The sequence below is a fragment of the Anolis carolinensis genome, chromosome 1 (genome assembly GCF_035594765.1).
Source record: "Anolis carolinensis isolate JA03-04 chromosome 1, rAnoCar3.1.pri, whole genome shotgun sequence".
Classification (NCBI taxonomy): Eukaryota; Metazoa; Chordata; class Lepidosauria; order Squamata; family Dactyloidae; genus Anolis; species Anolis carolinensis.
This window is the reverse complement of record NC_085841.1, coordinates 95,116,259-95,143,510: the sequence shown is the minus strand read 5'-3', so window position 1 is coordinate 95,143,510 and position 27,252 is coordinate 95,116,259. Positions and strand designations below refer to the sequence as shown.

Genomic DNA, 27,252 nt, shown 5'->3' with positions numbered 1-27,252 from the left:
ACTTAAGAGGTGGTTTTGCCAGTTCCTTCCTGTAAGATGTAGCTTACACTATTTGATATTCACTGGTCCTCTCCCATCCAGGTAAAGAGTAAATATCTTGTTTTGACAAACATGGGAGGAGGGGATAAGTTTGAAGACACAGACCAAAAAACGATAGCCAAAAATAAAGAGAGGTATGCTGCTGCTCAGTCGTTTAGTCGTCTCCGACTCTTCGTGACCTCATGGACCAGTCCACGCCAGAGCTCCCTGTCGGTCGTCACCACCCCCAGTTCCTTCAAGGTCAAGCCAGTCACTTCAAGGATACCGTCCATCCATCTCGCCCTTGGTCGGCCTCTCTTCCTTTTTCCTTCCATTTTCCCCCAGCATCATGATCTTTTCCAAGCTTTCCTGTCTCCTCTAATATCCTTCCCTCCTGTGAGCAGCTGGGCATTATTTCCTGGAGGATGGACTGGTTGGATCTTCTTGAGGTATATCTAACACAAACCTTTTTTTTTCTTTTCTATGCTGGACTCCAAGGAGTTTTCATGGATTGAGTCATGTCTGCTCATTTTAAGGCAAGAGCTTATTTTTAAGAGTACATCAATAATGTCTAGAATCTATCAATTTAACAAAGCTATATACAAATTATAGAGCTAGTTCCAGCTAGTAATATATAGGCAAATTAACTTCTAATCTTGTGTTTTATGAAATACTTCTACAGCACAATCTTATGTACGCTCATTTGGAAATAAGCCCCACTTTGTTGAATAGCACAGTGTTCATAGGACTGCAGCTGTGTGTCAACACTCAGTAGGTACCAAACCTCAGTTTCTGTGAGAAACTTTTGCAAATAATTGCTTTAAAAAGTTTTTTTAAAAGTTAAAAAATAACGAAGGCCCCTTCTACACTGCCATATAATATCCAGATTATCTGTTTTGAATTGGATAATGTGGCAGTGTAAACTCATAATCCTGTTTAGAGCAGAAAATGTGGATTATCTGATTTGATAATCTGGATTATATGGAGGTTTAGAAGGAGCCTAAATCTCCTCCTAATAGTTACACAGCAGCAACAGAAGAATACCGGTATCTGGGATAAGCAAGCTTATCCAAAGGAGACTGACACCTCTCTAGGTCCTTGGTGGGCACCCCAAAAAGTATTCAATTTTACTCAGGAAGCCCCCCCTCCCCACTTTTTGTAGGAGTTAATGGGGACAAGTAATTTCAATGAATTCTGGGAAGCTGAACTGTTTTAGGCCCATGGAGACTTATTTTTCAAAACCAAAAATGACTGGTAATCATTTTCATATGAAAAAGGCATGTCCTGGGTGCCAAACACTGCAGATTAGTATACTGCATCCCTAGAATATACAAATACCCTTTTAAAGTTTTTTTTAAAAACCCTTGGAATGCTGGGGTGCAAAATGGGGGCCTTCATACAGCCTATGAACTGCAGTGATATTTTTTGAACTTTAGTGATATTTTCATGTAGGGCAGTGGTTCTCAACCTGTGGGTCCCCAGATGTTTTGGCCTTCAACTCCCAGAAATCTTAACAATTGATAAACTGGCTGGGACCCACAGGTTGAGAACCACTGATGTAGGAGGACTGCCTTTACAACAAATGTTGTGTTGTTGTTTAAAAGCAAAAATCAGTAACTCTTGGTCTTGGAGAAAAGGGAGAGTGAATACATTCTTCAAGACTTCCCCCCCCCCCCCCCAAAAAACACATTATTATAATATTATGCATGATCATCATGATTACTGATGTAAGGAATATCCTACAGGGCCAGTAACAATCATGCAACCAAATACCACTCAGGAATTATATCAGTACTGCATGAGCTGGGCCAGATTAGAGAGTCACATGTAAGAAATCTGAAGGCTTCTGGAATACTTCTAGGGGTACTATGCTAGCTGTAAACAAACAAAACAAAAATCTAGTGTCAATAGAATTCTTTGGTCAACCAAAAGATGCAAAACAAATCAAGTTAGCTTACAAAGCCCACAATACTCGCTGTCAGGCAAAGATACTAAAATGATATGCTAGAAGACAAAGTGATGGTGTGCCATAGTATCTACATTCTTCCTCTGAGACGTTAGAGAAAGTGAATTTTGATTTAAAATAAATCCATTGCTATTGCCCTAAGATAATGAAGTGATATACTTTGGCAAAATGCAAGTCCTAGAACAGAAGCAGACCCATCTTGAGGGGAGACATATTAATCTCCTTCATAACTTGTAAATGTGGAATAGCCCATAGTGCACTTTGTCTCAATGAATTATTCAGTGCCTCCCAAAGCCCTGTTGTGTAATTAAGGAAGGTGCCATAAAATGTCTATAAACCATGGGATATACGTGATGAAGCAACTACATATAAATGTCTTGAGTTCCTAAACAGCTAGTTTAGTGCTCACTGTTATCTTCACAACTGCCAACCTTGAAGATAGGTTTTCAGAACTTATTTTCTAAAAAACAGCCTTAATGCTAATATGACCAACTCATGTCCCATCTAACCTGACCATTTAATGCAGTTTCAGACACTGAAGAAAGTGGTTTTGCTGTGCAGATGATTATATAAGAAATCCTGGAACCAGCTTGAGGCCTGTATTGTGATTACACAAACCACAGAGGACAGATACACATTAAAGACTTTCTTTCACACGCTTTTGTGGGAGTTTGTTGTCTGGCTAGCTTCAAGAAATAGTCAGTGTAGATGGAGCCTTAGTGGGAATACGAAACAACTCATTAGATATGACTATTCACACATTCCAGAAAAACACATGGGACATTATTATTTGGGGTTTAATAGTTGCATAGGAGCCTCCGGTGGCTCAGTGTGTTAAAGCGCTGAGCTGCTGAACTTGCAGACCGAAAGGTGCCAAGTTCAAATCCAGGGAGCGGAGTGAGCGCCCGCTGTTAGCTCCAGCTCCTGCCAACCTAGCAGTTTGAAAACATGTAAATGTGAGTAGATCAATAGGTACTGCTCCGGCAGTAAGGTAACGGCGTTCCATGCAGTCATGCCAGCCACATAACCTTGGAGGTGTCTACAGACAACGCCGGCTCTTCGGCTTAGAAATGGAGATGAGCACCAACCCCCAGAGTCGGACACGACTGGACTTAACATCAGGGGAAACTATTATCCTTTACTAATAGTTGCATAATACATACAGTACACGATTAATCATTTGTGAGATGCTATAAATCAGTAGTTTTCACCATTTGGTTCTCCCAATACTTTGTACTTCAGCTCCCAGAATCTTTCACCATGGGCCATACTGGTTAGCTTATGTGAAAACCGAAGTCCAGAGTAGCTCAAGAACCAAAGGTTGAGAATCACTGCTTAAACGAATGGTAGTGTGGTAACTGTAAAAAATATCTTCCTGTCAAATAAATTTGAAAGGAATGAGGTACCCAGATTACCAGAGAATGGTGGATGGTGAAGGGATTCCACAAACATAAGAACAGATGGAGGAACAACCTCCTCCCTTGCAAACAGTAATCAGCACAAGAAACCTATGCCTTGAACAAGTGGACTCCTGTTAGATCTGGGCTATCAATGAAGCAGTGATCCCTACATAATATGTCAGCACATAACTTTATTGAACAGCAAACATCAAAATTTGAGTTTAAGACACATTTTCATAGCAACACTGAACAACAGAATTCTTTACAAACAGAATGTAAATGTCAGCACTTGCTCACCTTCAGAGTAATGAGGAAAAACATTAACCATGGCTAAAGTATAAAATTCATACTACACTATTATGCCATCATAGTTAAACTAATCTGATTGGTTCAGAGAACTGTTATATTCTGGATGCCTCAGCCAATGAAAACACTAAACCAAACAGTCATTAAATGGAATTCCTTCTAATGTTCTAGCACTCAGCAGGCATAATCATGGCTTCAAGTAGATGATATAGATTTTTAGTAAACATATTTAACTGAAATAAAAATCAACATAGCACAATGAGCTCCAACTCTGACAACAAGAATGTCAAGTTCTGTTTGTCAGTACGACAATTCAATCCAACAGCAACAAATTTTTTTATCATTCTGTTTTATTCCTCTCTTCAGCACTATTTAAGCAATCTAGGTATAAAACAATATTGATGTAACAGTAGAACATGCTGGGAGGCACTGTCAATTCTTTGTAACAGCTGTGCATTTTTCACAAGCCTCTGTGTCTTTTTCCTTCAGGAGGCTGAACTGTCATTAAATTCTACTGATTATTGTAAAAGGTTTAGACTCTTTTAACCACTTGTTTTTCTGCTACATATTTTCCTAACAGGATGAAAATAACTGGGGTATATTGCCTTTTCCTGTCTGGGGCTTCCTGCTACAATAAATCAATATTTTATTAAGAAGTAATTAAATGTATATTATTAGGCTAGGCTTTCATTGTCCTAGCATAATGCACAATATCATGGGTGAGGTATTCAAAATATTCTGAAACATCTAAAGGCCACACATTGATAAAGGTTGGTTCACTTTAGATAATAACAGTTTTCTAAATGATACTAATTTTAGTTTTACTATAATTCTCTAAAATGTGCAATGGTCTATTTTTTTCAGCCGTTCTGAAATAGAAAACTTTATCAAGTAAGTCAATACAAAGCAGAAATTACTCTGAATGGGAAAAGTCCAAGTGAACAATATTTTGAAAAGTAAACCTTGCATAAACATATATGGTGCAAATAAAATAATAACTAATTATCATTAAAAGGCTGTCCCATTTTATTCTGCAATCAATAAAATAACAAAACAATATGAGGAGAACCAGCTCTTGTTCCTAATAGTATCTTGGTATATATAACCAAACAATGAACTTAAACATTCACTCCTGAAAGAGTTATCACGGGGAAAAGGCATCTCAACGGAAGCTTTATCACCAATCCTTGTTTCTACAACAAGCCATTTTTTTAAAAAAAAAATCCTATTATCACAGGGATAGAAAGTGAGGTGAAATCTTCTAAATGGGCACAGACAGCAAAGAAAACATCACAGGGGTGTTCACCCTTCCCTATGCTATCCAAAGCTTGCATATACATATAATTATATATATTTGGCTGAAGTTACACTTTAAAATGTTCCTGTTCTGACTTACATGTAAATTTAATATAAGAACAAGCCTCCAGAACCTATTCTGTTCAGTAACCTGAGGACTGTCTGTACTATAATATTTTCATGTAAACTACAGGGGGAAAAAACAATCTCTATTCTTTAAAAAATACCAGCAAATATAAAATTATTTTAGTGACATACACTGTGAATTCATTTCTGGAACTGCTATCACCTCATAACCTCCTCACCAAATCAAGAAAACCTCTGGGTATTTCTTTTTTTTCCTTTTTTTTTTTTGGGGGGGGGGGGAGGGTCTCAGTAAATTAGAAAACAAAGTCACTTATATAAGAACAATGGTATCTCTCTTTACAAAGTCAGTGAATAAAAGAGGCAGCCAACAACAAAATCATGGTATACACGATAAAATCAACATGGGGTATTTTAATATTATAACATACTAGCTGTGCCCGACCACGCGTTGCTGTGGTGTTGTCTGGTGGTGTTGGTGAGAACTTGTTGAGGTGGTGGTGGTATTGAATGTCTGTTGTATGGTTGTCTTTATGTTTAGTATGCATTTGGTTGTTTGTGTACTGTGAAAGTGATAAGGGTAGAGGGGGTCTATGTCCCTGTGTAGTATTGTATAGTATTTATACGTTGTCCATGTGTTGTGAATGCTTGGATTGTGTCCTGCTGCATAGTAGAAAGGGTTGGGCTGGATGGCCCTTAGGGGTCTCTCCAAACTCTTGGATTCTATGCTTCTATTATTATTATTATTATTATTATTATCATCATCATTATCATCATCTTTGTCATCATCATCATTATGTAGAGGCTGGATGGCCATCTGTCAGGAGTGCTTGGATTGTGTCCTCCAGCATGGTAGAAGGAAGTTGATCTGGATGATCCTTAGGGGTCACTCAAAACCTTAAGACTGTATGATGATGATGTTATTATTATTATTATAATTAGTAGTAGTATTGAGAGGCTGGGTGGCCATCTGTTGGGAGTGCTTGGCTTGTGTTTGGCAGAATTGGGTTGGGCTGGATGGCCTTTACGGGTGTCTTCTAACTGTCTGATGCTATCATTCAATGTGTATTATTATTGTGCCGATATTGGATGGCCATCTGTCAGGAGTGGTTGGATTGTGTCCTCCTGCATGATATAAGGAAGTTGAACTGGATGATCCTTAGGGGTATCTGCTAACCTTAGGATTGTATGATATTCTTATTCTTATTATTCTTATTCTTATTAAGAGGCTGGCTGGCCATCTGTTGGGAGTGCTTTGATTGTATCGTGCAATGGCAGAGTTGGGTTGGATTGGATGGCCTTTAGGGGTCTCTCCTAACTGTCTGATGCTATGATTCGATGTGTATTATTATTGTGCAGATCTTGGATGGCCATCTGTCAGGAGTGCTTGTTTTGTGTCGTCCTGTATGGTAGAAGGAAGTTGAACTGGATGACCTTATGACTGTATGATCTTCTTCTTGTTGTTGTTATTATTTTTATTATTATTATTGAGAGGCTGGGTGGCCATCTGTTGGGCGTGCTTGGATTGTGTCCTCCATGGCAGAATTGGGTTGGACTGGATTACCACAGTAATTATTTCATATTACAGTAGAATCTCACTTATCCAACATTCGTTTATCTAGTGTTCTGGATTATCCAACGCAGTCTGCCTTTTAGTAGTCAATGTTTTTGTAGTCAATGTTTTAAATTCATTGTGATATTTTGGTGCTAAATTTGTAAATACAGTAATTACTACATAACATTACTGCACATGGAACTACTTTTTCTGTCCAATTTGTTGTATAACATGATGTTTGGTGCTTAATTTGTATAATCATTACCTAATTTGATGTTTAATAGGCTTTTTCTGAATCCCTTCTTATTATCCAACATATTCACTTATCCAATGTTCTGCCGGCCTGTTTATGTTGGATAACTGAGACTCTACTGTATATTTATAATCTTATATTATCTGCTTAGAACTGGATTATATGAGGCCCCTTCTTCACAGATGTATAAAGTGCACACTGAAGTGGATTGTATGGCAGTGTGGAGTCAAGATAATCCAGTGCCAAGCAGATAATATAAGATTATAAATGGATTATATAGCTGTGTGGAAGGGCCTTAGTCTACACTGCCATATAATCCAGTGCAAAATAGATAATCTGTGGAAGAGGCCTAAGTGAGGCCTAAGTGTGCCTGTCCCCTGGGATGAGTAGGTTGCTAGGAGACCAAGTGGGCGGAACTTAGCCTTGTAACTGGCAGCAATTGGATAAAAACAATTATTCCTCTCTCTCTAATTAGGACTTTATTTTTCTTTTCTTTTTGTTGTATCAACCTAGAGCCGTGGATGATGGGTTGTGTTGTCAAATTTCGTAGTTGGGGGGGCCTGTAGTTTTGTTGTTTTGTCTGCTGCCCTGATGCCATCACTCTTTTATATAGAGAGAGATAACTTAAAGTGGATTATTTAAAAAGATTTCATCCCCCTGGCAATTTAAAATTGCATATCCCACTCATCAGATTTATTGAATTCAGTGTTACCAAAAGGATGGCAATTTATTCTAACACACTGCGAAGCCAAGAACAGCTTGTTCTCAGATACTGCAAGCAAACTGTTTCCCAACAGTAAGAAAGTTTAAAGACTGACAAATAAAGCAGTCTCCTTTGGGCAAGAACATTAAGCATAATTTTATCATTGTTTAATCAGATTTAACTGTATCATTTAATTATTCAAAACATTGGCATGTAAACCGGACAGGCCAAAATGACAGCAGATCTAAACAGCACTTTTAAAGTAATATTCTAAGCTATCAGTGATCCTTGTTGACGTCTCAACAGGAAAAGGTTTCTTTTCAAGACTATGAATGTCTGATTGCTTTCCTTCAAATAAAAAAACCTATGTTCCTCCTCTCAATTGTCACTACTTCCTGGAAGCAGAGAGGACACGTCTTCTATAAGGCAGCTGGAGGTGCATTTACGCTGCTGAATTAATGCAGTTTGATACTACTTTCACTGACATGTCTCAATGCTATGTAGTCATGGGATTGATAGTTTGTTAAGGCACTAGCACTCTTTGGCAGGGAAGGCTAAAGACCTTATAAGATGACAACTCCCACAATCTTTGGCAGGGAAAGGTAAAGACCTTGTAAGACTACAACTCCCACAATTCCTTAACATTGAACAATGGCAATTAAACGTAATGTCAAACTGCATTAACTCTTTAGTCTCAGTGTGTCTTGGGATCCATGATTGAAGGCATACTTCTATATTTATTTTAATGACATGTGCAAAAAGGAGAGAGACTATACAGAGGTTCTGCCCTCAAACTCTTTTTCTCAAATTTTCCCTAAGCTACCCCACATAAAGAAAAACACTGGATAGGACTGATTTTTCTGTTCTCTATGGGTAAAAAGCCAATGGAATTTTGGCCTGCATAAATAGGAGTACAGCATAGTGTCTAGATCAGGGGTCCCCAAACTAAGGCCCGGGGGCCGGATGCGGCCCATCGAAGCTATTTATCCGGCCCCCACGGCACAAGGGCAGAAGGGGGTTGGACTAAATGACCCAAGGGGTCTCTTCTTCTCTTACAACCATTATTATTATTATTATTATTATTATTATTATTATTATTATTATTATTATTATATTGTATGACACAGCAAACAAGATAGATATGCTGGATTTCGTATCACAAAATCACATTATTATTATTATTATTATTATTATTATTATTATTATTATTAACATTGAGGCTGGGTGGCCATCTGTCAGGAGTGCTTTGCTAGTGCTTTTGGTGCACAAAGGCAAAAGGGGGTTGGACTTAATGGCCCAAGGGGTCTCTTCCAACCCTCATTATTATTATTATTATTATTATTAACATTGAGGCTGGGTGGCCATCTGTCAGGGGTGGGTTGCTTGTGCTTTTGGTGCACAAAGGCAAAAGGGGGTTGGACTTAATGGCCCAAGGGGTCTCTTCCAACCCTCTTTATTATTATTATTATTATTATTATTATTATTATTATTATTATTATTAATAAACATTGAGACTGGGTGACCATCTGTCAGGGGTGCTTTGCTTGTGCTTTCGGTGCACAAAGGCAGAAGGGAATTGGACTCAATGGCCCAAAGGGTCTCTTCCAACACTCTTTTTTATTATTGTTGTTGTTATTTATTATAATTATTGCTCAGTGGCCAACTATAGTCCGGCCCTCCAATGGTCCGAAAGATCGTGAACCGGCCCCCTGTTTAAAAAGTTTGGGGACCCCTGGTCTAGATCCTGGGAAGTCATACTACCTCTTTATCTGCCTTGGTCAGATCACACCTGGAATACCGTGTCCAATTCTGGGCACCACATTTAAGGGAGATGTTAACAAGCTGAAAAGTGTCCAAAGAAGGGCGACTAAAATGATAAAGGGTCTGGAGAACAAGCCCTCTGAGGAGCGGTTTTAAAAGATGGGCATGTTTAACCTGCAGAAGAGAAGGCTGAGAGGAGACATGATAGCCATGTATAAATATGTGAGGGGAAGTCTTAGGGAGGAAGAAGCAAGCTTGTTTTCTGCTGCCCTGGAAACTAGGAAGCAAAACAAGGCTTCAAACTACAGGAAAGAAGATTCCACCAGAACATTAGGAAGAACTTCCTAACAGTAAGAGCTGCTCAGCAGTGGAATTCTCTGCCCCAGAGTGAGGTGGAGCCTCCTTCTTTGGAGGCTTTTAAACAGAGGCTGGATGGCCATCTGTCGGGGGTGCTTTGAATGCCATTTTCCTGCTTCTTGGCAGGGGGTTGGAATGGATGGCCCGTGAGGTCTCTTCCAACTCTATGATTCTAACATCTACATTGAAGACGGAATGCAATTTGACAGCACTTTAACTGCCAGGACTCAAAGCTATGGAAACATGAAATTGCAGTTCAGATGAGAAAAGGCAAAAACCCTTGTAAAGCTCCCACAATTTCATCACATTTAGCTATGACAGTTAAAGTGGTATCCAAATACATTAATTCTATGCAGATCAGAGCTTTCCAAGCTGTGTGCTGCAACATGCTAAATATGTCATCTGCAGTATGTAGGTGTCTTGCATGAACTTAAGGAGAAAGCTATGAGTCCATGAAATAAAAACTAAATCATGTATCATCATATCATATATTTAAATAAAAGGAGCCGCAGTGACACAATGGGTTAAACCCTTGTGCCGGCTGGACTGCTGATCTGAAGGTTGGGTTGCTGACCTGAAGGTCGGAGATTCGAATCCATGAGACGGGTGAGCTCCTACCTGTCAGCTTTAGCTTGCAGGTACATAAGAGAAGCCTCCCAGCATCCGGGCATCCCCTGGGCAATGGCTCTGTAGATGGTGAATTCTCTCACACCAGAAAAGACTTGCAGTATGTTGCTTCTGACACGAAAAATTTTGTTCTATACCCCATACATTCATCATCACAATTTGTGCATGTGTCTGTATCCCTTATGAGGGGGTTGGTTTAACCCCCAGTTTGGCAGCGGAAACCAAATCACTGTGTCCTGTGTGTTTAAAGAGGTTTGAGAAGCCAAGGCGCCTTGTCCTATGGAGAGAGTATCAGAAGTCTATGTAGCTTTCCCTGCCAGGGTGTCTCTCTCCAAACTACAACTCCCAGGATTCAGTGGCCGTTAAAGTGGCATGAAACTGCAATTGGTTCTATTGTGTAGATCCGCCCTATCTTTTGAAAGCAGGCATGGGAAAATTTGGGCCCTCCGGGGTTTTTGGACTGCAACTCCCACCATTCCTAACAGCCTCAGGCCACTTGCTTTCCCCCCAGCCGCTTAAGCGGCTGAGGGGGGAAAGGAAGTGGCCTGAGGCTGTTAGGAATGGTGGGAGTTGTAGTCCAAAACGCCTGCAAGGCCCAAGTTTCCCCATGCCTGCTTTAAAGCATGTCTTAAACCCTTACCAGACACACACACGCACCAAGGAAGACAAAATGAAGCAGTGTCGCCCAGATTTCAAGGCGGCCGGGGGAGAAAGCGCTAATTATAGCCGCAAGCGAACTGCCTGGCCTTCTGACTCCGCTTCCCTTCCTTCCCCTCCTTCCCCCGAGGGAGAGGCAGGCCCTGACGCGCGTCTTCCCAGCCCCGACACGGGTCCGCATCCAGACGTGACGCGTGGCCTTTTACCTGCTCGGTAGTCGCCGTTCTGCCCTAGCTCGGAGAGCAGCCTCCCCCACATGGCGGCCGAGGAGACGCGGAGAGAAGGGAGACGGAAGAAGGGGTTTACTGCTGGTGGCTGCCGGCCTTTCGCTCGCCCTTCTCGGGCCTGGGCGCCGCCGCGGCCATCTCGCCCGTCCGCCCGCCCTCAGCGCAGAAGGACAAGGCTCCCCTTCACTTCACTGCGGCTCCTCCTCCTCCTCCTCCGCGGACGGAGAGAGAGAGAGAGAGGGGCTGAGACTGCGAGGGAGGGAGGCGGGAACTGGGCCGAGGCTGCTCTGAGGGAGACTGTGAGGGAAGGAGAGGGCGGGGCCGCTCGCGCAAGGAAGCGCTTCCTTGAGCGCGCGCAGGGGCCGTTGCTCTCCTCTCCTCTGACTGGCAGCAGCTCTGCCCAGGCCCAGTTTGTGGCCCCTGAACCCAGGCGACTCCAGAGAAGTCCAGACAGAGTTCATTGGAAGAGACAGCCCCCCCTCACCCTCCCCGCGGGGCCATCCAGTCCCACCTCATTCTGTCATGCAGGGATACACAGAAAGCAGTCCTAGCAGATGGCCATGCAACCACCCCATAGAAGCAGGCGCCACCACATCTTTGGCCACATCATGAGAAGACAGGACACCTTGGAGAAGAAAATAATGCTGGGGAAAATGGAAGAGGGCAAGATAGACACATGGTATCCTTGAAGTGACTGGCTTGACCTGGAAAGAGCTAGGGGTAGCGACGGCCAACAGGGAGCACTGGTATGGGATGGTCCATGAGGTCACAAAGAGTCGGAAGCGACAACAACAAATAAAGAACGCCATTCAGAAAACAGGAATTCTAGACTTGAATCAATCAGGGCCAGCTAACGCCTCCCAACAAAGGATTCCCCCAGGCAGTAAGCAGCCAAACCTTGAAGCTGAAAGGTTATTCAATGTTAATCAAGGTGGCCAGTTGCAACATTCACACCTGCCTCAAGCAGACAAGAGTTCTTTCTCTTACCCTGAATATTCCACAGATATATAAACCCCACTTGGCTAATTTCTAACACACCTGACAACCTTTGAGGATGCCGCCATAGATGCAGACGAAACATCAGGTGAGAATGCTTCTGGAACAGGGCCATACAGCCCAGAAAACTCACAGTAACCCAATGATTCCAGCTATGAAAGCCTTTGACAGCATATCATCACCTATTTTGTTTTCGTGGCTGAGTGGGGATTCGAATCCCCTACACCACACCACATAAGTGAGCCACGGTTGCACAATGGGTTAAACCCTTGTGCCGGCTAAACTGCTGATCTGAAGGTTGGGTTGCTGACCTGAAGGTTGCCGGTTTGAATCCACAAGATGGGGTGAGCTCTTGTCTGTCAGCTCTAGCTTGCGGGGACATGAAAGAAGCCTCCCAGCTAACACATCAGGGTGCCCCCTAGGCAATGTCTCTAGACGGCCAATTCTCTCACATCAGAAGAGACTTTCAGTATGTTCTCAAGTCACTTCTGACATGTTAAAAAAAACTACATCAAAGGATCCAAAATATTTATTTGTTCTGCCTTCAAGGTCTTTCCCACCTGCCGCTTTGTTCAAAAGAGCTTTGCCAGTTGCTTTCCTCTGAGGCTGAGAGAGTATGGCTTGCCCAAAGCCACCCATTTTGTTTCCATGGCTGAGTGAACCCCATTATCTTCATCCCACACTCAAGCCACAACACCATACTTAAAGAATAATAAATGTTTGTTGTTGTGCCTTCAAATTCCTTACAACTAAGATGAATCTATCACGGAATTTTTTTGGAAAAGGTTTATCATTGCCTTCCTCAGGCTGAGAGAGAGTGGCTTGCCCAGGGCCACCCATTTTGTCTCCAAAGTTGTAATCCAGTACTCAAACCACTGCATTGCACTAACTCATCGTCAATATATACAGAGTAATTAATTTAAAATGAAGTCCTTTTTGGGAAATTTTGGTATACAAAGCTGAGCAGCTGTGGTGATGCAAGGATTCACAGGACTTTAAGTGTTATTGATTAAGGGACTGTCAATATTTGATGCTCTTTTCCCCTAAAACTCCCACTGTGGGTTCTTCCAGGCAGCGCCAAAAACCATGCCGAAGCGGGTTTAAATAATCCGCTTCAGTGCTGATTTCTGTTTACACCTACACACCCATGCCCAGGCAAATCAGGATGGCAAGAAGCCACCCCCAAGCCACAAATTTAGCACCCAAAACTTACACGGTCCCTGGCCGCCATAAAGGTTCTCCTCGGATCCTCTTGGTGCCAAAAAATGATGCCTAAGGAGACAGGAGGGACGAGGAGGAAAATTAATTTGTTTTTACCAGAGACAGGTCCCACTGGATGGGCCCTGAGTTTAGTTGCAAGTCTCATAATATCTGAATGAGAACTGGATTTCTCTCCCCCCCCCCCCCCCCCCCAGTAATTGTGTAGCTATCCCTGTAGTTGTATCCATGGTAGTTGGAGGTGGTTTGCCACGTTAGATTTACAAAAGACTTCTTGGCTGAGATTTGCAATATGAATTTTAAAAAAGAAATACAGAGATTGAGATTTAAAAAATACAGCCACCTTTCTGATCTCTGGGTTCATTCCAGCCGTGAATGCCTTCAACAACACTTTCTGATCTCTCTTTGGGAGTGTTTTTAGGAAATTGTTATGTGGGTTGGCATATATTACTGATATGAATTACTGTAATGTATTTTAATCTTACACTTATGTCATTTAATATTTGTTTTGATAGTTTATATTTTATGTATTTTCACTATGTTATTTTCCATCTTGAGGAGAGGCAGGTAAGAAATAAAAGTTATTATTATTATAATCTCAGATTTTACAACTGTACTACTGAAGCTGTCTGTCTACCAGACCATAACTATGTCAAACAAACAAAATGTGGGTTTGGTTCAAACTAGGCCCCTTAAACTTTATCAGAGTTTCTCCATACAGTTCCACATCTTCACAGGGAGGTATGGTTCCTGCCAGAGACATGCAGGGATACACACATAAGAATTAGCATGGTTGTGTCTGTCTATAACACCATAGTGAACCTAAAGACAGTGGAAATTCTCATTTATCTTAAAGCTATGTTCAGTGCCCTATGTGCTGTGGAGTTCACAGGTCCATTACTATGATTGTAACATTTTAAAAAAAATCAACTCATTGAAGTGGTTTCACTGTTAAACATACCACCATTACAACTAAAAGAGGAAGGTTCCAACACAGTTTATTTTCTTTGACACAATCAGCCAACATTTCAAGTAAAAGGCTCCTGATACCACTGTCATTCTCACTCTTTGTCTCAGAATTGCACATCCAAAATATCTGAAGGTAATATATATTAGTGCCTTTCATCTACCTTTTTCTACATTCTCTAAATAAATGCATTTTCTAACTTTTGCCAGAACTTTACCTGTAACTAGCCAAGGGTCCTTCTACAGCATAGAATGAATGCAGTTTGACACCACTTTTCTACTACAGCTCAATGCTCTTTGGAAGGCACCAGCGCTCTTTGAAAAAGAAGGCTAAATGTGAAACTATAGCTCCCAGGAGTCCATAGCATTGAGCCATGGCAGTTAAAGTGGTGTCAAACTCAATTCATTCTACAGTATAAATGCACCCCAAGATATGGGATTTCCTTGTATATTCACACATTCACTCATGTATTTCCCCCCACAAGTTTTAGAAGTGAATTATAGTTGGGGTTCCAAGGGAATGCAAAGTTGGTGCAGCAAGCAATTGTTTGGAGCTCTTCTTTCACATATCTGAGTCCATTTGAGATTGGTTGGGAAGAGTGCATTTGCCATGGCAGCCAGAAATAAACATCTGGAAACAGGACAAGTCACAGGCAATAAAATACAGTTCTCCCTTTACAGTCATTCAAGACTTGGCAGCCAGAGATATTGCTTTGCTTGTAAAATACATACTGCAATTATCAATGCGTTTTTCTTTGAATGCATGCCTATGTATTAGACACATGCATTATTTGGCTGAGTTTTTGAGACATGTCAAACTCAAGAGATGTGCTAGAACATGAAAGGGAAAGGGGCAATGACAGTTCAGACCTCATCTGCACTGATTATTTAATGCAGTTTGGAGCTAGATTCAAACTGCAATGGCCAGGCAACAAACTCCCACAAAAGTGCACAAAAGAAAGCCATTAATGCACATCAGTAACTCTATTTTTTAAAATAATAACCTTTTCTCCTCCCCCTCCCTTTTAAACACCGAACAGGTGGAATAATTAACAACTTATCATTCAAGACCAAAGAATAGAAGATGCTAATTGATTCTGTAAGAAATAATACAGTTCACTGATTAGGTGTCTCTTCTCTCCCAGTTGGTTAAAATATTAAAAATACAATTTCCTTAAATTACATGATTAGCCTTTGTGGAGTTTTACACTTGATACACATTATATGTCTTGTGCAAATCTGCACTACTGGAAAGATATAGTACAACTATAGTAGCTATGGCCCTTTTTATGCTGTTTATCGAAGAAGCACTATAAGTCTCTGACTTGCATGTTCATCCTTCTCATATCAGCATGGCCATGAGGAACACATTAGACATTTTTACATCCTCCTTTAAACTAGCCAGAGTTCTTTAGTACAGCCTAGCTAAAAGAAACTCTTTCTCCTAGTTTAAACTACAGCTGGTTCAAATGAGAAAGAAACCATGATTTGTTAACAGGCTCATGATCAAACCATTGTTTAAGCTACCTAGATTTCACTTCAGATCAGCTATAATGAGAAACATTGATTAGTTTTAGAACGAGGGTGGAGCAAGTGTATTTGTAGACTCACATGCATCTCCGTTGATTGTTTCTTTGGCTCTCAAAAACAGCAAAAAATTGACATTTTCTCAAAAAGAAGTCAATTACCTCTCTTAGCAGTCCTCCAGCAGATGCAATTCATCTTCCAAATAGTGTGCATCTACACTGCAGAATTAGTGCAGTTTGATACTACTTTAACTGCTATGGCTCAATGCTGTGGAGCTCTGGGATTTGTAATTTGGTGAGGTTCCAGTACTCTTCGACAGAGAAGGCTAAAGACCTTGTCAAACTACAACTCTCAAGATGCCATAACATTGTGCCATGACAGTTAAAGTAGTGTCGTGCTGCATTAATTCTACAGTCTAGATGCACCCATAGATAACATGTGTATGCATGAAATATTTTTAAAATATCCATTTGCTGAACCAGCAGTGGCCACTTCCAGATTTTTATTTTGGACAGTCTGTACAGCGTCCTCATGTGCTCCCAAGAGGGGTGCAGCATCAGAGACCCACTGCAGTTATCTACTCCTGGTTTAGAAGCAAAAATTGGTGAGATTCAAGTGGTTGTAATCATAGTGAAATGCGAAAAGTTCTGTCTACAGCAGTTCTTCGTAAAGCACATGATAAGCAAAGTGACCTTGCACAGTGGCTGCAATTGGTAATAACACATTTCTATGTCGATTAATACCGGTAATGGAACAGAAGACCATAACCTTAGTTCATGCCTGAACAGACAGAATCAATCTTCTTTATATGTTTGAACTTAGGCATTGTGTCGTGTCTTTTCACTTAAGAACCCCTTTGCAAGAAAATGGCAACTTTCTATAAATGGACTGTGGAAATGAGCCTTATCTTGGTATTTCCTTCTTATCTTGCCTCTGATTAACACTTAATGAAATCCAGTGTTCTGCTATTCTTATTAAGAACTCTTACTTAGTTTTACTAGGTCCTAGTATGAGCACAACATACACATCATATTCTTACACAGTATGTGCAAACACAAACGATGGCCTGAAAGAGGATTACTTGGACAAGCTTAGCAAACTGTGCCTAGTATTTATGACATCATTCACGAGTCAAAATACTGCAGTCTTCTTATGTAACGGAGAAACAGATAAAGTAAAAGCAAACATATTCACCCACAGATATTTTCAACTGGAATGATACCAATAAACTGCAGCTGATCCAAAAATGCAAAATTATACAGTTCTACATCCTGGATTTCACTGAGCAAAGTGAACTGTTCATTCTGTACTCAAACACAAAAAGTACAGTAGCATCCTAATTTCTGTTTCTTACTCCTGGTATGAGAAAATTGCAAATTGAAAGGTTGCCTCCTCTCCCTTAAAAATACCCATTAAGTACAGAGGTAAGAAGCTTTCTAAATTTAACTCATGATATGGTCAGCTTATTTACCCAAGCCCATCTGAAGAAGTACAAATTCCTTGGAAGATACTTGACAATTCTCAAGACAGTTCTCAGTTCTCAAAATGAAGTCCCTCTCTGCCAAATCTCTCACAGCCGAAGGCTACAAAAAATTAGAATTGAACTGCATCTGGATGTTGGAATTGAGTGGGATGGATCTAGGCAACCCTGGAGGCTATGGGTCATCTAGGACTTTAAAACACATGTTATAGTACATCTGTATTGCTTTTAAGATCTAGGTCTATGTCCTGACCCATTAAGTAAAGGAATGGGCCAAAACCCTGAACCTTGTAGCCAGGAAGCCAAGGAAACTGCAGCCTGTAATCACAAAAGGAGCAGAGGTGCACATGGGTGGAACAACAGGCAGAAATAACAGGGTCAAGTACTCTAAGATGAGCATCTGGTGCAGGAAGAAATGCAGTCCATTTACTGTACACTTGGACACAAATTGTGCTACTGGGGGAAGAAGTGTGCAATCTGGACACTAATATGAAGCTCAAACAATGGGAGAGACATATTCAGCATTTGTATGACAAGCAATCTTGGTGACAGCAGGCTATCTTGATGAAGATATAAGAAGTCCTGATTTAGAGAAGTATCAGTTTTGCTAGCCTGGCCTAGCAAATACCCTAAAGGCACTAAAATACAATCTGATCTTAGAAACTAAGCAGGGTTATGTACTTGAATGGGAAACCACCAACAAATACCATGTTCTATGGATAATATTTCAGAGGAAAAAACTATCTCCATATTATCCCTTCCCCCCTCCATCCCTATTCCCTCAGTGTGAAATTCTTTTATTTTTATTTGGAAACTGGCAAAAACACCTCTTAGTATTACTTGTCTAAGAAAATTCTGTGAAATCCATAGGGTTAGCTTCTTAATCCTAGCCCATCTAAAGAAGTACAAATTCCTAGGAAGATACTTGACAGTTCTGAAGACCAAAATGTTTACTATTAATAGAAGGGGATAAGTCGATGGAGGACACCAATTTTGCCAGTACAAATTTGATGAGCAGGAGGAATGTTAGTTACGCTCATATAAGCGCCACTAGGTTCACGTTTACATCGGTGCATGAGTCATTGGTTTGTCCTGTTATGAACTGCGGCAGATTCATAAATGAATTGTTGCTGCACAGTAGATAAGCACTATTGATTCCTGTAAAGAAATTTGCCAGAGCAATATACAGGACAAAGACATAATAATAATAATAATAATAATAATAATAATAATAATAATAATAATAATAATAAAAGATAAAAATAGTAAAATATCCAATTCACGTAATCCCATAAAATATACATATCCAATCTATATATATAAATGAGTGATGGCATCACGGCGACCAACAAAACAACAAAACTACAGGCCCCCCAACCTCAAAATTTGACAACACGACCCATCATCCACGCCTCTAGGTTGATACAACAAAAAGAAAAGAAAAATAAAGTCCTAATTAGAGAGAAAGGAATAATTGTTTTTATCCAATTGTTGCCAGTTAGAAGACTAATCTCTGCCCACTTGGTCTCCTAGCAACCAACTCAGTCCAGGGGACAGGCAGACTTAGGCCCCAGGCCTCTTCCACAGATTATCTAATTTGCACTGGATTATATGGCAGTGTAGACTCAAGGCCCTTCCACACAGCTATATAACCCATTTATAATCTTATATTATCTGCTTTGCACTGGATTATCTTGACTCCACACTACCATATAATCCACTTCAGTGTGCATTTTATACAGCTGTGAAGAAGGGGCCTTATATAATCCAGTTCTAAACAGATTATCAATATACAGTAGAGTCTCAGGCCAGCAGGATAAGTGAATATGTTGGATAATAAGAAGGGATTCAGGAAAAGCCGATTAAACATCAAATTAGGTAATCGTTATACAAATTAAGCACCAAAACATCATATTATACAACAAATTTGACAGAAAAAGTAGTTCCATGTGCAGTAATGCTATGTAGTAATTACAGTAGAGTCTCACTTATCCAACGTTCTGGATTATCCAACGCATTTTTGTAGTCAATGTTTTCAATATATCGTGATATTTTGATGTTAAATTCATAAATACAGTTATTACTACATAGCATTACTGCATATTGAACTACTTTTTCTGCCAAATTTGTTGTCTAACATGATGTTTTGGTGCTTCATTTGTAAAATCATAACCTAATTTGATGTTTAATAGGCTTTTCCTTAATGCCTCCTTATTATCCAACATATTCGCTTATCCAACATTCTGCTGGCCCGTTTATGTTGGATAAGTGAGACTCTACTGTACTGTATTTACAAATTTACCACTAAAATATCACAATGAATTTAAAACACTGACTACAAAAACATTGATTACGAAAAGGCAGACTGCGTAGGATAATCTAGAACATTGTATAAGCGAATGTTGGATAAGTGAGATTCTACTTTAATATGAAATAAGTAGCTGTGCCTGGCCACGCGTTGCTTTGGCGAAGTATGGTGGTATGGGAAATAAAGTATTGAGGAATTGGTGGTAGTTAAGGTAAAGGGTAAACGTTTTCCCCTGACATTAAGTCCATCCCAACAAAAAATTCACTCAAGAAGGAAACAGCCAGGCTTTGAAGCTGCAAGGCCATTACATCCTAATCATTTTCCCTAATTGTAGTTTTGTTGTTTTGTTGGTCGCCGTGATACCATCACTCATTTATATATATAGATATGTGACCTGCATGCTGCACTATACATCTGGGAACAGTTCTCTCTGGCATTTATAGTACCAAGGTTGTCATGTACCAAGGGCTTAGTTTTATTCAGACATGTAAAGTTCTTCTCAATTACTACGTTTGGAGGCTATATATAGGCATATAATTTAGTATGTTATCTTCTTTAACTTTGTTGACATGCTCCGATCTATCTCATCTGCTGTGGTGCTATATTTATTTTTATGATACCTAAAAGTAGCTGTGAGAAGCTTTTTTGGCACTCAAGTTATATGAGCATGGATTTAGGAATAGCACAGGAGAAATGCTTAATTTTCTTTCCAAGTATTTATAGGGATTAAATTTATCTTTTTCATATTCTACTCCTGAGTATATTAGACACAACATCACATTAGTTTCATTCAATCCTCTTTCCAAAGAAATATGGTATCATTGTTATTTAGTGAGTTTTAATTAATCTTTCATTAAGGATTTTGTATACTGGGGTTTGCTGCTAGTGACGTATATCAATAGATGGATGAATAAACATTTTTAAAGATACCTTCCAGCAGGTATAGTTTCCATTTTGTCTTTTCTTTCCTCCTGAACCTTTAGCAGGCAATATGAGAGAACTGCCCCAAACTCACACACTTGTTGCTACTGCCCTAAAGCACTCCTTGCAGAAAGTTTCCCCTGTTTCAAGCCTCTATTCATTATAATATTATTAAAACAAATATAACTGAATCACCTGACCCTAAAACACTTGAATGTTGCTTATTGAACCCTGTTCTGATGAAAAATGATTGCTAGTTGTTGCTGGTGATTTGATAGCTGAGAGTTATCAATCAAAGCACACCAAAGTAGTGTAGAATAGCAATCCTATGACAAATTACTTGAATAACAATGGGAAATAAGTCCCACTGAGTTCAGTGGTGCTTATTCCCATCCAAGCATGCATAAGGTTACAGACTCAGCTTTTCAAGAATTGCAGTTAATAAATAATATATCTTTACAGTGCCAGAAAATGGCCTAGAACTGTGAAGGAGGTGCTCTTTGCTCCTAAAGACACTATGGGTCGAGCACCCCTTATGTGGAATTGCAAAATACGAAATACTCCAAAATCCAAAATTGTCCTCATGGGTGACTGAGGTAGTGATACCTTTGCTTTCTGATGGTACAAAACTTTGTTTAATGCACAAAATTATTTAAAACCTGTATAAAATTCATGCCATGTGTATGCCATAAGGAGAGATGGGTAATAAATGTAAGCATTACTGTTATTATTATTATTATTATTATTATTATTATTATTAGTTGTAGTAGTAGTAGTAGTAGTAGTAGTAGTAGCAGCAGCAGCAGCAGCAGCAGCAGCATCATATATGCAACATAAAATAATTTCATTTTTAGACTTGGGTCCCATCTCAAAGACATCTCATTACGTAAGGTAAAGGTAAAGGTTTTCCGCTGACATTAAGTCTAGTCGTGTCCGACTCTGGGGGCTGGTGCTCATCTCCATTTCTAAGCTGAAGAGCTGACGTTGCCCATAGACACCTCCAAGGTCATGTGACTGACATGACTGCATGGAGCGCCATTACCTTTCTGCCAGAGCGGTACCTATTGATCTACTCACATTTGTATGTTTTCAAACGGCTAAGTTGGCAGAAGCTGGGGCTAACAGCAGGAGCTCACCCCACACCCCAGATTCAAACCGACGACCTTTTGGTCCACAAGTTCAGCAGCTCAGTGGTTTAACCCACTGCGCCATCGGGGGTTCCTCATTATGTACATACATGTAAATACAGGTATTCTAAATTCTGGGGGCAGGTAATCCAAAATTTAAAATACTTCTGTTTCTAAGCATTTCAGATAAGGAATACTTAACATGTACTATGGCTGCTGCGAATCTATATATATAAAAGAGTGATGGCATCAGGGCAGCAGACAAAACAACAAAACTACAGGCCCCTCAACCTCGAAATTTGACAACACAACCCATCATTCATGGCTCTAGGTTGATACAACAAAAAGAAAAGAAAAATAAAGTCCAAATTACAGGGAGAGGAATAATAGTTTTTATCCAATTGCTGCCAGTTTGAAGGCTAAGCTCCGCCCACTTGGTCTCCTAGCAACCTACTCAGCCCAGGGGACAGGCACAGTTAGGCCTCACTTAGGCCTCTTCCACAGATTATCAGATTTTAACTAGATTATATGGCAGTGTAGACTCAAGGCCCTTCCACACAGCTATATAACCCATTTAGAATCTTATATTATCTGCTTTGAACTGGATTATCTTGACTCCACGCTGCCATATAATCCACTTCAGTTTGCATACTAAACATTAAGACAACCATACAACAGACATTCAATACCACCACTACCTCAACAATTTCTCACCAACACCACCAGACAACGCCACAGCAACGCGTGGCCGGGCACAGCTAGTGTTTTATATTTTGTACTGAAACAGAGGCACAAATATATTGAAATAAAAATACATCAGAAGCAGGAACACAGCTGCTCAGGAAGAGGCCTTCCCCACCCATAATCCTTGCTACTGGGAATGCCAGGGACTGGGCATGGCACATATATTTGGCAATTGAACCACATTTCTACTCTTTTTCTTTGCATTCGGATTCTTCCACAACCACACTATGCATAGTAGATACTGCAGCTTTTACTGGCAGTGAAGAAGTAACTGCATTTCCTTAGCAATAAATTAATTCCTAGAGCCTGCATCCCAACAACAGCATGCATTCCTTCAGCTGAACACAGCATAGTGAATGAACAACCTACCAACAAAATATGTGGATCCCATCCACAAATTTCTCATTCATTGCCTTATAAATATATAGTCTTGAAAACCTTAACAATGTGATGCACTAAGATATTTCCAGTGAATACTTACTATAAGAGAAATTATTTCAGTTACATTGAAAAGATATATTCAGTAAGTATCACTACTGAAAAGCAAACCTTTGTCACCATTTATGTAGCAGAAATAAATATGCAGGTTCTACAATTTCTGACTGACGTTACTTTAAATATTTTAAAGTATATGATGACATATGATACATGTGTATACATTTTATTTATGGTTTCTCAGATATAAGTTTACTATAGCTTATTCTCAAATAAATGTTGATAGGATTTAAAACCTAGGAACAGTCAAGCTCTGCTCATTCCAGCAAAATGTACTTATACCATTGAAATCAATGGACAAGCTGGTACTCAGCAAAATCTTAATAGCAATTATTAGTCACACTAAATAGTTGTAACTAATCATTGCAGCAGTGATCTTGTTCACCTTTCCAAATTACAATTCATTGGATACATGTTATATAGTTGAATAAGAACTACAGTATTCCCAAGTGGATATGCTTACAACTGCAGTCCTACTCTGGCTGCTACAGTTCTTTCTTTGTAGCAAAACAATATCCTGCTCCTCTTGGAAGAAGAGAAGGGTACATGGTGTACCACCAGAGGAATGACAACCCCCATGGGTGAGTTTATGATGCCATGCTGACATATGACCTGAGGAGAATGCTTGTAATGACAGAGCTGCTTTTAAATCTCTACAAATGGACTTATATTTCAAAAGTTTAAAGTAGAAGACAGAAGAATGTCATGAGAAGTATGGGTCACCAGAGGTCATGATCAGAGGACATGATCATAAGAGGCCATGACAAGAGGACCACGACTATGTCATTTTATGGAAACCCATTGGCAACTCCATATTTCACGCCCTTTTGTAGGTACTATGCCACTGACCTTGGGTTAAATGTAACTGGCAAAATTTTCTGCTGTTGCTTAATGTGGCACATTTAAAGAAAAGCCCCTAAATTATATATTATTCATAGGCTGGGGCTAAAATGTTCATATTCCCCTACCTTACCCCAAATAATTGGAGTTCAAAGAATTTATCAGCCTTTATCAGCCTCAGAGAGTTTCCAATGCAATACCAAAGTTGAAAAGTGATCGGAAGAAACCAAGAAACTGTAGGTCAGTACGCGTAATTTCTCTCCCTGGCAAATCAATGGAAGCATAATTAAAGATAATAAATTGTCAAATGTATAGAAAGGCAAGTTCTTCTTTTAAAAATAAAATCAACATGGCTTTTGCAAATATAGTTTAGTCTCACTAACATTTTAGAGGTTTTTGAACATTTCTGTAAATATATGAGAAGAAGTTGTTATCATTAGTTATGTAGACTGCTAAAAGGCTTTGGGTAAAGTTTCTAGTGAACGAAATTAGCATTCAAAGGGAGGAGGGAGCAAGCTTGTTTTCTGCTGCCCTGGAGACTAGGAAAATGGCTTTAAACTACAGGAAAGGAGATTCCACCTCAACATTAGGAAGAACTTCCTCACTGTGAGAGCTGTTCGGCAGTGGAACTCTCTGCCGCAGAGTGTGGTGGAGGCTCCTTCTTTGGAGGCTTTTAAGCAGAGGCTGGATGGCCATCTGTCAGGGGTGCTTTGAATGCGATTTCCTGCTTCTTAGCAGGGGGTTGGACTGGATGGCCCATGATTCTATGGTTCTATTATTTATGATTCATAAGATAAGAGGACCTTTTATGGATTTGATAGGAAACAAAGAATAGGAATAAATTATGGGTAGAATAAATGAATATTACCAAGATCTATATCTGAAGTGGTAGTTTTAAATTTGTAAATAAATGAGCTAAATTGAGTAGTTAAGTAGTGAGGTGACCAAGTTTGCCAATGACACCTAATTATTTAAGTATGGTTAGAGCAAAAACCAATTGTGAAGCACTCCAAAATGATCTCTCCAAACTAAGGAAGATTGCTATTAGGTTGACAAATGAGATTTGGTGTAAACAAGCAAAGAGTGGTGCATATTTGGGCAAAAATCCCAATTTCACAAATACTTATGATATCTGAGTTGGCAGTAGTTGACCAAGAAAAGGATCTGGAAGCCTCTGGTAGATAGCTCAGTGAAAATACTGACTTAGTATGCACCCACATCATACTGTCCTTATACCAGTGGTTTCCAACCTGTGGTTTGTGGACCACCAGTGGTCCCCAAGAACTAAAATATGGTTCACGGCCTCACTGTTACTACACCGTTGCAACAAGAGTGACTGTTCTCTCGAAACCCTCTTATAGTGCCGAGGCAACGGGGATGTTTAGGGGAGAGGCAGACTACCCATGAAAGATGCAACAACAAGCCTCCTGACTGCTGCTTCTCCTCCTCCTCCTCCCCCTGTGTGGAGCCATTCCATGTGGCTGTGATGACTCATGGGCCATGTAGTCCCGTTCCAAGTACTATTGTGGCAGACGAAGAGGAAAACTTTGGTTTCCCACCGTTTCAGCCAGAATTGGAGCCCTTGCACCTGCAGGATGTTTGCCCTCCAGAAGTCAGCCAAACAAGCCTTGGGCAGAAATCTCCCCCGTTCTCTCGCCGGGATAATTATAATTGAGATAGAGGCGCTAGGGAGGCGAATCGCCGAAGCGCCAGGATCGCTGCCAGACAATTAACTGATTAAGCCTGTTTCCCTTGGGAAATCTTAAGGAGTCATGCATCTGGACATAGTATGGGTTTCACTTCTTGTTCCCCAGGGAAAGTGTTCCTTGGCGGGAAAACAAGATCCTATATAGGTGTTTACCCGCAAGGAGATCCTTGCGGAGTCAATTCGTCAGCTTCAGATCGTGTGTAGACTACGCTACTCCAGTTCCTTGTTTCCAGGACCTTGTTCTCGTTTCCAGCCCTGCCTTGTTCCCCGGACCTCGCCACGGATTTCGCCACAGACCCTGTTCTTGTTCCTTGCTTCTTGTTGCCTTGAATCAAGCCTTGTTTGCCAAGAATCTAGTTTGCTCTCCAGCCTTGTTATCAAGCTCCATTGGACTAAAGGACCCTGTCATTTCCCCACACTTGCTCGGCAAAGTGTGTGTTTCGGTTATTGGATTATAACTTTGGACTCTAATATCTCATATTGGACATTGATTTCCTGGACTATATTTGACCTTTCCTGAAAGGTCTATTTCTGAACTATATTCTTCACTTGTTTTTATTGACTTTATATATTCCTTTAATAAAGATATTAGATAGATTCTGGTCTCTGTGCATGGTTATTGGTGCTCTGCAGCCTGGGTTCTGACAGTGGCACCTGGAAGTGGGGGCACCTTGGTGTCTTTGTTTTAGGCCTGTTCCTGGGGTTATTAGGGGTGCTGATTCAGAAAATTTAATTGGATAGACCACATCAGCTCTAGATTATTACGAGGGCTATCCAGAAAGTACATTACATTTTGGAATTAAAAATGAACAAAGTACAGGAGAAAACATTTACCATATGCAGTTGAAAGCCACACCCAAATATCACATCTCACGTAGTTGCCATTCAAATCTAGGCACTTACCATAGCGATGAAGGAGCTTTGCAACTCCTTCCCCACTAAATTCTGCCGCTTGCTTCCTCAACCACTTGTTTCCAACAATGGGGGCATGGCTGGCAACACAGCGTTTTGGTGACACTACGCAGCTGCTGGAAGGGGTGACCGACTGGTTGAGGAAGCAAGTGGCAGAAGTTAGTGGGGAAAGAGTTGCAAAGCTCCTTCATCGCTATGGTAAGTGCCTAGATTTGAATAGCGACTACGTGAGATGTGGTATTTGGATGTGGCTTTCAACTGCATATGGTAAATGTTTTCTCCTATACTTTGTTCATTTTTAATTCCAAAAAGTAATGCACTTTCTGGATAACCCTCGTAAATATGGTTTTCTGTGAACAAGCAGATGGTGACTACTGGATGGCATTTGTTCTGTATCAGAAACTAGAGCTAAGGTGGTCTATCCAATGCAATTTTCTGAATCAGCACCCCAAATAACCAAGCTGAATCTAAAGTTGACCAAAAACTTATTCATAACCCTTTTGGTACTAATGTTGGAGAGTGGTTCCTGGTTAAAGTCGTCCCTGGTCAAAGTGGTCCCTGGTCAAAAAAAGAGCAGAGACAACCACCTTATACAATCAACTTATCCAAAGTTCAACCACAATAGGAATTATGGATACCATTCCAATATTTTACAGCACCCCCAAAATCTTTTAGAGCTAGAAAACATGCTGCAAAGTGCAACCAAGAAACTGGACCATTTGATTGGCCAGAGTGTGAACCGAATGTTGGAATACAGAGATCTAATCTAGCATCATGTTTTATTTTCATTGTGCACCTAA

The 27,252-nt window shown here is 40.3% G+C and overlaps 1 protein-coding gene across 2 annotated transcripts in view; it reads right to left on the bottom strand.

Moving 5' to 3' along the window:
- Positions 1 to 11,496, bottom strand: part of cep85l (centrosomal protein 85 like) — a 146,191-nt gene extending 134,695 nt beyond the window's left edge. Inside the window, exon 1 of one of the 2 annotated variants that reach the window (XM_008120324.3) lies at positions 11,190 to 11,496. In XM_008120324.3, the coding sequence (XP_008118531.2) occupies positions 11,190 to 11,241 (52 nt within the window). In that variant the 5' untranslated portion in view covers positions 11,242 to 11,496. The remainder of the gene's footprint in view (positions 1 to 11,189) is intronic. The other variant, XM_003215594.4, reaches the window with a different exon arrangement.
- Between the last annotated feature and the right edge of the window lie 15,756 nt (positions 11,497 to 27,252).